The 12623-nt window shown below is 30.4% G+C and overlaps 2 protein-coding genes across 2 annotated transcripts; one reads left to right on the top strand and one right to left on the bottom strand.

Moving 5' to 3' along the window:
* Positions 1-2123: 2123 nt before the first annotated feature.
* LOC106763411 lies at positions 2124-3753 on the top strand. The gene is made up of 2 exons (XM_014647608.2): positions 2124-2440; positions 2536-3753. The coding sequence occupies exon 2, from the start codon at positions 2536-2538 to the stop codon at positions 3457-3459; it is 924 nt and encodes a 307-aa protein (XP_014503094.1). The 5' UTR covers positions 2124-2440; the 3' UTR covers positions 3460-3753.
* A 1853-nt stretch (positions 3754-5606) lies between these two features.
* Positions 5607-10685, bottom strand: LOC106764183 (calmodulin-binding receptor-like cytoplasmic kinase 2). Its single transcript, XM_014648422.2, has 6 exons — positions 10302-10685; positions 9864-10108; positions 9518-9683; positions 9286-9375; positions 8835-9130; positions 5607-6134 (listed from the first exon to the last, which is right to left on the bottom strand). The coding sequence occupies exons 1-6, from the start codon at positions 10558-10560 to the stop codon at positions 5796-5798; spliced, it is 1395 nt and encodes a 464-aa protein (XP_014503908.1). The 5' UTR covers positions 10561-10685; the 3' UTR covers positions 5607-5795.
* Positions 10686-12623: the final 1938 nt, after the last annotated feature.

Genomic DNA, 12623 nt, shown 5'->3' with positions numbered 1-12623 from the left:
TTAATATTTTCAGAAATATTATAAAAAAAAAATGCGTAGATTTAGTCTCATATCAAAGTCACTTTCACTTCACAGACAGTGCTCTACTAAATTCCATGCATGAAAAATAGCTAATGAGGTTACTGCAGTGTGAAACACCACTTCAGTCCTTATCAATATCATACGAAAAGATGGATAAAATTATAATATTAGAAAACCTTCAAAACTAAATCAACAACAAAACTTATATTATTATGTGATTGTTTTAAAATTATTTTATGATTAATAATAATAATCATAAATATTAATATAGACTAATTATATATAAATAGTGTTAAAATATTTTTAAAAAAATGTTTTTAAAATATCATTATTTTTTTCTTAACAAAAATATGAAAAAATAGAATTATGAAAGGAGCTTTTGAAAAGGTTAATTTGATTGTGATTTATTGGAATAGAATAAACTCTAGGGATGAGAAGATCATGATGTTAAAGTATAGTATTGTGAGTGAAAAATTGAAACGTTGGAAGTAATTTATTTGTTTCAATAATTTATTTATTTATGTTGGTAAATAATAAATAAAATTAAATAACAATGATTTTATACATATGACAATTTCTATTACAATATGAGATTCGCAGAAGTTGAAATGTAAATGAAGAATTAATGTGGACATATTTTATATTGTTGTTTTAAGGGTTGTTAATGTGCCAATGAATATTGAATTATCATATAATACAATTACTCATTATTTATGATGGAATATGAATAAGTGATGTGAAACATAAATGATTTTTTTTTTTTTATCAAATGAAAAATCATAGCAATCACTGTTCAAATGAAATTTATACATATTCTTAATAAATAAAAAAGTCAAGGGCATTTATGTTATTTTTTATATAATATAATTTTTACACAGTTTTTTATAATCAGATCAATCATACAGAATTTCATTTCACTTTTTATTTAAATTAACTTATTTTTCTCTCAATTCAAAAAAATTAACTTTTTATTCTCTTTTTCTTCTTTATTTTCCTTTCCACTCCTATCCTAACCAAATAAACCCTAACACTGTGTTTGGATCGAATTTAATACTATGTATGAAAAATTGGAGGTTTAGATTGAATTAGGACTGATTTCTGAATGTATTGTTTGTATAATTTTGAATTTAAAAGTCTTTATCTATATTAATTTGGATTTAAATTTGAGAAAATTTTGAATGATCAATTAGTGGAGAAAGTTGACTATTAGTTGACCATTCAAATGATGGCAGCCAGCACTGAGAAAATAATACTCACTACACAACACTTCCATTTAGCCTCTAATAGGACAGAAAATAAAGCGATAAGCCAAAACTATAAGTAATGATTTTTAATTTAATATAAAAATAAAAAATTTAAAATCTCTTGTCTACTTCTTATTTCTCAATTCAATTTTCAAACTTTTCTCTTCCTTTTTATTTTCTCTCGTATAATCCAATCAAAAAACTTATGAAAATTAAAATTAATAAATATCCACAGTTTCGGCCCCAATTAAATTATTTTTCTCATTAAATTAAATACTTAATAAATTATAACTTTTTTTTAAGTCCATGAAAGAAATTATTTATATTATATCGATAATATTATTATGTTAATTCTCTTAAGGTATCCCCGTAATGTTTTTAGAAGAACTTGAATTAGAATGAAGTTATCTATACTATTTTCATAAGTTAAAAAAAAAGAGAGTTGAATTATACATTAAATTAGATGTCCTAGCACTAGAAGGAGGTTATTAGAATTAAATTTGAATAAAGAATAATTCGTAATTAAAAATAGGATAATGATACTTTTGATAACATTTTTAATATTATTTGTTATTTTTTTATTAGTTCAAAATTATTCTACAATTAATAACCATAATAATTATAAATATCAACATAAACCAATCAAGTAAGAACACATAGACAGTTTTAAAATATTATAAAAAAAATGTTGTTAGAGATATTATTTTTGAAGTGAAGAGAAAAGAAAAAGTTTGAAAAGAGATATGAAAAAACATTATAGTAGGTGGTGGAACATAAGACTAAGAATTAGTATTAACTAACCTTCCTTTTTTTTTGTCTCTAAGTTGTGAAAGTTGAAGAAACTTTGTTGAAAGCACGGTTCATTAGAAAGGACATTCCTTCTCTATTCCCTGTCTTTCGGCCACATTTTCTTTCTATCCTCTAAATGGAGACTTTTTCTCTAAAGAATCAAAACACAAACAATCTCCTCAACCCTCTCTTCTTCCCTTTTCTCTTTCTCAACCTACACAAATTTCCCTTCGATTCACAATTCCACCTTCACATTATCATCACTCACACCAACTACTTTATCTTTTTCAATTTTCATATATTGCGTTCAATTCTTCCACCAATATGCCATTGCTTCTCCAAAGGGTCATCTACACTTCCATTGATTCCCCCCACAACAATCCCAGGTGAATCAGATACCACCATGAAAAATTTGCTTTCTTTCTTTTGATGCAGCAAATGGGGGTCTAAAATTTTGTTCCTTTCCAAAATTTGTGTCAAGATGATGCATTTCCATCGTTCTTTAAGATCACATTCAGTGGGAACAATTCTACCCGACAAAACCATAGAGGAGCCTTTGCCTGGTAAAGTAGCACAAAGCACCGTCACATGTTTCTACCAAGCCAATGTTATGGGCTATTGGAGGAACGTATCTGTGTTGTGGTGCAAAAGTCACATGAACCATTCCTTGCACGTCACGATTGATAGCGTAGGAGGTGAGGTGCAGTATAGTTGCAAGATTGACGTGAAGCCTTGGCACTTTTGGAGCAAAAAAGGGTACAAAACCTTTGAGGTTGATAGCAACCAGGTTGAGCTCTATTGGGATCTCCGGTCGGCGAAATTCTCCGGCTCCCCTGAACCGAGCAGCGACTACTACGTAGCCTTAGTGTGTGAGGAAGAGGTTGTGTTGTTGTTGGGAGACTACAAGAATAAGGCTTACAAGAGAACAAAATCTAGACCTGCTCTTGTTGATGCTATGTTGTTGGTCAAGAAAGAAAACGTGTTTGCCAAGAAAAGCTTCACAACGAAGGCTCGGTTTGATGAGAAGAGAAAAGATAGTGAGATTGTTGTGGACTGCTCAACTGGGGGTTCGAATGACCCTGAGATGTGGATTACCATAGATGGGGTTGTGTTGATCAATGTCAAGAACCTGCAGTGGAAGTTCAGGGGGAACCAAACTGTGATGGTTAACAAGCAACCAGTGCAAGTGTTTTGGGATGTGCACGATTGGTTGTTTAGTGGGTCTGGTTCAGGGCCTGGCCTTTTCATCTTCAAGCCAGGGCCTCCAGAACCGGAGAATGAGAAAGAAGACAGTGTTATGGAGGGTTGTTGTGAGAGTGATGATGACAGTGTTGGATATTATTCAACTATCAATATTGCAGCCATTGAGTTCTGCCTCGTTCTCTATGCCTACAAAATTGAGTAACAGAGAAGAGAGAGCAAGTGTGTTATAGTTGAGGGCAAAGAGTAACAAGGTTGTAAAGATAGTTGTATTTTTCTGTTCTGGTGGATGTACTACTTCTATTGTGAACCCAATGTTGCTTATGCCAGGTAACTGGCAGATTTTGATATCAGAATAGAGTGATTCATATTTGCAGGATGTTTTCTTAAAAAAGACTATCTATTTTAAAGCTATTCTATGGCTCATGGAAATTTTCACTTTTGTGAGCAGTTGCCGTATGAGTACATAGCAAAGAACATTACAACATTCAACTAACCCTAGTATGTGTTAATGAACATGGTTTCTAATGTTCTATTACTCTGTCAGGAAGGATGTTTGGTAGAAATATCATATAAACTTCTCTCAGTGCAAAAAGAATAAACCAGCTGAACTCTACTTACTTTCCAATTACCTTCTCTGCTATTTCTTCTCAAACCTGAATTGCATGTGTATCTTGAGACTAAATTTGTTGACAGAAGATGTGTTTCATTCATTTGATGAAATGACCACAGCCAACAGATATGATCTAAAGTGGATTAATATAAGTTTAGATTTTTCTTTGTAGTTTGGATTATGCTTTTTTTGCAATGAAGTGGCTGAATTGTCACATAGAATGATGAAAACAAACAAAAGAGATTAATCATTCTCATATTTTCATAGTGGTAAATAATCATGCATTGCAATGAGAGATAGATGAATTCTAAAAGAAATTTTATGAAAACTTTGCGGAATTCACTGTTTTTATCTTATTATGATAACTTATGATAATTAACTCTATGATTTATTATTCACCTTCTCATATTTTGTAGATGTAACTTCAATATTCTTTTTCAAACTGACTATCAAAACAAGCATCTTCAATATTCTCATCATATCAAAGAGCATCTCATGAGAGGGAAATATGAACCATTTTCTAAATTTGAAAATTTTGTAGTTTGTATTACTATTGCTTTTGTATACAACATTTTTCTATCTAGAATGGTAGATAGTATCTTATGAATCACATTTCCCATCACTCTCTCACAGTTGCACAATTACCTAATAATCAAACCCACACAATTATTCATAATAGCAAACTTTTCAGTCTTCCAAAATTATCATAAACAGAAAGCATCAATTCAAAAGTATTACCATTTACAATTTCAGAAAGTGCTATTACTAATCTCAAATTTAAGACAAGCAGAACGGGAAAGAGAGGAATAGTTAACTACACAGAAAATTGGGTGTTGATTGTTCAAATCCTGTCAAAAGATGAAAGAATATTTTTCACTATTTGTAGCTATGCTGGACCAGAAAGGGAGAATGTAAGAAAGGAGTGGCGAATGAAGTGACACAAACACAAAAAAGGAGAGAGAGAAGCAAGCAAGAGTCATGTGAAGGAATCTGATAGTGTTGGTTTGAAAAGAATTTGAATTCTCTACTGAAATTGTGTTGTCTCTCTTCTGAGTTTTCAAAATATAATGATGGACATTGGTTTTAATGTTTTAAAATATATTAAAAACTTTTTCAAAATACAACATCAATACATTTTGAAGATTCAGTATAGGGACAGTAACATAAACTCAGCAGAGAATCTCAATTCGTTTGAAAACATCTATTGACAGTAGCAACAACAGACAAAGGTTGCCCGGTTTTACACTCTGGGAAAAGCTTTTGAGAGAGAATTCTTTAATTATGCAGCATGCTACGTTTTATTGTTTTTCTTTTCCAGTGATACAGAACAGAAAAGTGGGGACAAGGCAGGTATATGTGACAAAAACCTGGGCTACAAATAATTATAAATGTCCTTTGCCTGATTTTTATTTACAATTATAGAAAAAATTAATAAAGCTACCTTTACACAATTTCCATCCACATGGTTCTCAAATCTTTTGGATAAGGACTTGCAGAAAAGAAAAAGAAAAGAAATGAAATGAATCTTTTTGATGTATAAACTATTTTTAACATCCATTTTATTTTTCTCTTGTTTTTCTCCTAATCAGGTTCATCATGAGAACAGGATCTTATATCAGAAGAACTTCTTGCAGACTGTCAAAAGGATTAAGAAGTTGTATTGATTTCTTTTCTTTTTTTCATTTTTTAAGCCCAATCTGGCCTGTACTAATCCTCTAAGCTTCAGCCATCTTTCCTTCCTTGTAGTCACACTGATGCATATAATTTAAATTGCACTCAACAGTTTAAACATTTTTTCATCAATCAAAGACCTAATATGAATAGAATCAATATCACAAGAGCACCGAAATTACAATTATATTAGGCCAATCAGGCATAAATGAAACTGACAAGATGTTGACAACTCTGAACAAACAATGAACAAAATTTTATGAACGAATATGATTAGGTACAGAGACAAATTTATAGCTGTCATCATCTTCAATGCCAAACACTGTATGCTTATTCTTTTCCCTTTGAGGAAAATCTGCAGAATGGTGTGAAGGAAGAGAAGGATGATCAGAATCGGTTTCATCTCTAAAACTTTTGCGGATTTCCCACAGAACCTCTGCACAGTTCTTCATAGGTGGCCGTGATTGTTTCAAAGGAGCAAGGCATTGTAAAGCTAGCTTGAGAACCTGTTTTACTGCCTTGATGGAGGCTGGATTTCTTCTCAGCCTAGGGTCCATGGCAAATACAGCATCCCCTTGTTTCAGCATCTTCATTGCCTGCATCCATGCAAATTATGTTCCTTTAATCTTGAGCAAGCAACTACATATTAGACTCTGACATTATATTCAGACTTAGATTCTAAGCTTAATTCAGTGTCACAAAAATCAAACTTGTAAAGTACTTTGTTCATATTTTTAGGTGATGTAAAATATTATGTTTTAGTTATAAGATAATTTGACCATATCTCAAATCAAACTTGATAAGACGAAGTTTGTACCTACTTACATACAGTAAATTTAAATTTGTCTTATCTTAGTTAATATGGGATCTCTAATAGACCTCTTCATGTTGAGACATATATATCTTGAATATAAAACTAAACATTAATAATGGATCTGTTGAAAAGGGGAGCATTAGGACTCCAAATTGATGAGAGGTTTTTGATGATAAATGGAAAATGAGTTGAGTTAATTCATAATTGATAAAAAAATGTTTAAAACAATGAGAAATTTGTGTTAGATGTTTAGATCATGAGTTGATGAATGAAATAGGCTTAGACAGTTCAAATTTGCACAATTCTAATAGTATTAATCGATTACATAAGTAAAATAATATGTTAAAACAAGCTAGAACTCAGAAAGAAAAATGAGGGTAAAATTGTTTGTTTTAATCTATTACATTAGTAGCATAATCGATTAAAACAGAAACTTAGGCATAATCTATTATGTTGATAGCCTAATCTGTTAGAGAAAGTGAAAAGAAGCAAAACAAGGCATAATGTCATTTTAATCAATACATTAGTAGTTTAATCGATTAAAACAAAAACTTTGGTCTAATCCATTATGCTGACAACCTAATCTATTAGGTAAACCAAAAAAAGCATAATAAGGCATAACTATTATTTCAATCAATTATATTAGTGACATAATTAATTAAAACATAAACATTTACATAATCGCTTAAGATTTTAATCTACTTGATTAATCTGCGAAAGAATCTGATTTTCTATATAAATCAAATTTGATACCTAACTCAATACAATTATCATTTGCAATATATTGACATTTTCTTTGAGTTTGAGTACAGGCACATTCAAGAATAGTTCTTGGAGGTTTCAAGCTATATCGGTGAAGAAGATAACAAGAAATCAATCAAGACTCAAAGGAGCACACATGTTCTGAATCATTTGCACTATTGAGTGTATTTTTTTCAGGTTCCTTTACATTGTTTTGATTTGTTACCTGTGCTGGGAAGGCCAGGTTGAAGAGAGTGAGTGTAATCATCTCTTGTATTCTTTGTCTTGGATTTGAGTGTTGGTGAGGATACTAATTGAGTGTATCATTGTATTCTTGACTCAAATCTTGATTAGTGGATTACCTCCCAACTAAGGTTGTTGAGGGAAGACTGGATGTAGGCTTCTTCTAAGAGCCGAACCAGTATAAATCTTGGTGTGTTATAGTCTTTCTTTTTCTTTTCTTTACTTGCTTGATTCTAATACCATTGACTAGTGATTTTAAGATTAAAGATTCTTTAAAGATTTGAAAAAGCTTTTGAAATCCAATTCATCCCTCTCTTGGCTTAAGATATAAGGCTACTTTTTTAACACGATCGATACTAAATAGTACAATAGGTCCAACAAACAAAAACTGTTCACTAGGATAGTCTTCAGATGACCTGATATCATATTAAGAAATAAACTTTAAATCTAGCTCAACCTACAAAAGTGACTTGTAAGATGGAGTTTGTACCATCTTATACAATGTAAATTCATCTTAGTCAATGTAGAATCTCTAACAGATAACATGGTAATCTGCATAACTAATTATCTCACAAAAATTACCGAATCACTCGGAAACATGACCAAAGTTGACCCTGTTTAGCATGGATGACTAAGGATCTAACTTCATCACTCGATTAAACAAAAAATGCTTATATATCACATCTTCCATACAAATATTCTATGAACAGAGAAACTGAAATTGACTTCCTTTGCTAGGAAGTAGATTTATTTTTTATGATCATGGAATTTATTCACTGTGCAATTCAAATATAAGAAGTCTTCACAGCTGGACTAGGCCAGAAAAAGAAGGAAAGGGACCATTGCACTTACGTGTGCATAAGTTTTACAACAAAAACATTAACATAAAAAGAACGAAAGTTAGCACAATGTTAAGTATAAAATTGCCTTATGTAAAAAAAAAAAAAAAAACACTTATAAAAGTTTATGTTTTTATTAATTATTATAGATGATAATTTATCTTCAAGGTAAATAATAACAATGAGTTAGCATCTCCTATTTTTTCTCACTTATACACCGACAGATGGTATCTAATTAGAAAGACAGAGCAAACTTCTATTTGATTAAAGTTTGCTGAAAATTAGTTTTCAACCAAATAACGTGTGATGCTAGTAGCATTTATCATAAAGAGAATTAGGTATTTCTCTCTAGATAAGATACCTCCTATTCCCCAAAGCATCAAATCTCTCTCAAGCCACAAGATACCTCCTTTCTCTTATTTATTATTGGGGCAAAATGTCTTGTTCCTTCAACCCACTAACCTAACTAAATAATGTGTATCTATCCTGCACCCTTTTAATTTGAGGGTGTTGCTGGTCAAAAGTTCACTTTTTGCTTTAAGAATTTTGATTGAAGTTCTGTTTGCCTTTCATAAGTAGTTTAAACAGGTACTGCTTACTCCAAAGCAATGTGATAATTTACTCTTTAAGTTGAAATTTTGAAGAACTGATACACTTACCCATCTGATTGTCACTCTTTCATCAAGGGGTCTCTTTGGTTCAATTGGATGTCTTCCTGTCACAATTTCTACAAGCAAAACACCAAAGGAATAAACATCACTTTTTTCAGTGAGTTGATATGTTCTGAGATACTCAGGGTCCATGTAACCAGCTGTTCCTTTTACTTGAGTTGAAATATGAGTTGCTGTAGGATCATCAGATAACCGTGCAAAACCAAAATCTGCCACTTTTGCCTTTAGGTTCTCAGTGACTAAGATGTTTGATGCTTTGATGTCTCTATGGATAATTGGATTATCTGATATAATAAACAATACAAGACACAGTTAGGTTACTTTAGCAGACGTTGCAAATGATCTTCCCTGAGAGTTCAATAAGATACATCATAGTTATACAGAATTGAAATATGTTGTAAGAGATTTGTTCCTTTCTAATTTAGTTCTATGAACACACCTGCGTACATATGAAGGTAAGTTATTGCATGAGCTACATCAATTGCTATGTCTAGACGCTCCCCCATTTCTAATCCTTCTCCCCGAATCCCTGCAATATAATTTACTACTTTTTAGTCACCACTATGTTTTATAATTAAGGAACTGCATCAGAGTATTGCTTTATTGAATAATGAACACTATATAGACTGCTTGAGTCTACTTTGGTAGATGGCTGAATACACAGGACTTACCATCAAGGTGCTCTCGAAGGTTGCCATTACCAACATATTCAACAACAATGATCTTCTCATTTCCATGTTCCAAATATCCATACAACCTCACCAGATTCCGATGCTCAATTTGAGACAAGGTGTATATTTCATTCTTGAACTCGTGTAAGTGACTGTGTATTACTTCCTGCAAGGAATTCGCTACATTAGACTCATATCACATAACAGAAGTTGTGAAAGACAGCAATCTAATGAACTGTGCTTGTGAGAATTATAGTATCTGGTGAACATGTTTCACCTTCATCATCTACAGCACAATTGAGCCAATTTTGAGATGGGAAACAATCAAATATGAACATTAATTTACCTTTTTGGCACGCTTTACGGCAACCATAGATCCATCATTTAGTTTTCCCCTGTAGACAGTTCCAAAGCCACCTTGTCCAATTTCATTATCTGGTGAGAATTTTGCAGTTGACTTGTAAATTTCTTCAAAGGAGAAGTTGCCAATTCCAAGTTGTCCACTTGCAGTGCTAGATGAAGCGTAGGAAGAAGAAAACTTCCATTTTGATGAATTCTTGGTGGTACTCTCCGAAGATAAATCAGTTGATGCTGCAAATTGGCACATCTCAATTTAAGAAAATCTCACTCAGAAGAATTCTACAAAAGCATCATGCAGAAGTGACTTGGCATTTGCCATCAGAACCCCAGTTAATATAAAGGGTTGATCTTGAGAAAGAACAACAAAATCATTTCAGATCACCAAAAAACCGAAACATTTTTCTATTTTCATCATCATACTTACATGATGCCACCCCTCTGACCTTAGATGTATTTTTTCTGTCATCATTTCCAACAACATAAGAGGCTGATTTTCTTTTGCCAAGGAGAAACAATGAAAAAATCTGTGCACATTTCTTCACAGCATTCTTGAAAGATTTGAGTGCAGAAGCGGTCTTAGGATTGTGCCTCTCTTCATCATTGACAGTAGCAAGAACTTGGTGATTATGATTCTGTTTCCTTTGGCTAGATTGCTGAAATTTGGGAGATGGTGTTTTCTTCATTTAGAGATGGCAGAGCTATTCAAAGACAAGATCATTATTTCTTGTGTCAAAAATATAAACAAGGTCTCATATTCATTCTGCTCATCTGTTACTTTCTTGCCTCATAATTTATTTTTCTCAGACCATTTCTTCATTCACGCTTTGTATCAGTCCAATCAACACAACTAGGTTTGCCTTTACAAGCTAACATTTTGAAAGTCAAAGTCAAATAAATATTCTACCAATCATCCAACCACGTCAAAATAATAATCATGATAAACTGAGTCACATTTTACTTTTTTAAATTGAAAAAATTGTCAAATAAAGTTCCAAAATTAAAATTAATTTTATTTTAATATCTCTTTAAACAAGCTTATTTATAGAGAGGAGTGACATTTTACAGTTTGAAAATTAAATGATGAATTTGATGATTTATTAGGAAAAAACTAGGTCAATGGTTTTGTTTTTTGTGTGATACCAGGTCAATTCCTAGGTGAGTGGCATTTTGTAACATAACATATTGCCGGCCTAAGTCAAAGACCAATTTTGGCCAATGGTGTTCACCCACGTCACTCTTTACTTTTCCAACTGTTTCTATTTTTTCATTTTTTTGGAGATAAGAAATTATTTTGGATTGAGTTTTTTTTTCTTAAAAACGTTGGTAAACAAATAAAATATTAATTAAAGCGCGTGTTTAATAAAATCATTTTATGGAAGTAAAATTGTATAGATATATTAAGAGTGATGTGATAGAAATATAGAAAAGTTAATTAAGATATTGTATAATAACTCTGTAAGATTACATGTCATAAGAATAAAAAACAATTATTTTATAACATCAATAAGAAGATATCATTGAAATATTAAACTTAATTTCACCTTTTGATATTGATATTCTTCACACAACATTTTAACATCATTTATATATATTTATGTAATTAGTTTAAAATTATTTTATAATCAATAATAATAATCATAAACACCAATATAGATCAATTATATAATAATACATAAATGGTATTAAAATATTATCAAAAAAATATGTTATCAAAGTATCATTATCCTTAACTTTTATATATTCAACCTTATGTTGTAATAAAAATTCACCTTTTTGTAGCATATTATTTTTGTCAAAAAAAGTGAATTTTTCACTCTTAAGTTTTCTTCAAAATTCACTAGACGAATTGGATTCACTCAGTGCATTTTTTCTAGTGGCACCTCTAAATTTTACATCTTCAATTTTTCTCAGCAATAAATTTCCAAAAAAGTTAGGCTACTCTTTGTTTTTAATTTTTTATTTTAAAATTTGTTTATATATATATATATATATATATATATATATATATTACATTATACTAACTAATTACAAATTATCACATGATTTAAATGATATTAATGAATTTTTATAGTAATTATTTTAAAAATACTTAACATGATTTAATAAACAATTAAACTCGAGTAATATTTGCTTTCTCCTTAAATATGTAAATTTACTTGTATTCCTTTATAAAATTGAAAAGTATTCATCATCTTTTCAGTAATATCTTTATTCACCAATGTCTAACTTAAATATTTAATGAATAATGCTTGAAGCTGAATAAATAATCAAAACAGAAAATATTTTATTAAAAATATCAATATATCAATCATAAATTTTTGGTTTTATAAATTTTAGCAAAAAATTATTAAGATAATAACCTTTTACTTTATGCTTACACAATACCAATAAAACTATATTTTTATTTTCACTGAATATAAAAGTTAAATGAAAAAAATATAAAAAAAAAAATATTTGTTGAATAGAAGTAGAAAAATTTGAGTGTATCCAAATATAATTTTCCAAATTATTATTCATAAACTTTTTATTATGGTTTAAATAATTAATATCCTTAAAAAAACATAGTTAATTGGACTCAATTTATAACTACACTGTATCCCTTCTAATAAAATTGATTTATTATAAATTTATGTAATTTTTTCAATTCCTATTATCTTGAAAGATAAATAAATAAAAATTAAATATATAGAATATGTTATATAGACTCAATCGATATAAATGTGTGGGTCAGTATGAGTTGTGTATG

This window comes from Vigna radiata, chromosome 6, assembly GCF_000741045.1.
Source record: "Vigna radiata var. radiata cultivar VC1973A chromosome 6, Vradiata_ver6, whole genome shotgun sequence".
Lineage (NCBI taxonomy): Eukaryota > Viridiplantae > Streptophyta > Magnoliopsida > Fabales > Fabaceae > Vigna > Vigna radiata.
The sequence above is the reverse complement of the archived record's forward strand: the minus strand, read 5'-3'. Positions and strand labels throughout refer to the sequence as shown.

Excerpts from the sequence above, each read along its gene's own strand:
- LOC106763411 (XM_014647608.2), top strand. The coding sequence starts at position 2,536 with ATGATGCATTTCCATCGTTCTTTAAGATCACATTCAGTGGGAACAATT.
- LOC106764183 (XM_014648422.2), bottom strand. The coding sequence starts at position 10,560 with ATGAAGAAAACACCATCTCCCAAATTTCAGCAATCTAGCCAAAGGAAA. Across the intron at positions 9,131-9,285 it reads TTACCTTCATATGTACGCAG|ATAATCCAATTATCCATAGA; the intron begins GTGTGTTCATAG and ends TTATTATATCAG. Across the intron at positions 6,135-8,834 it reads AAAGAGTGACAATCAGATGG|GCAATGAAGATGCTGAAACA; the intron begins GTAAGTGTATCA and ends GCATGGATGCAG.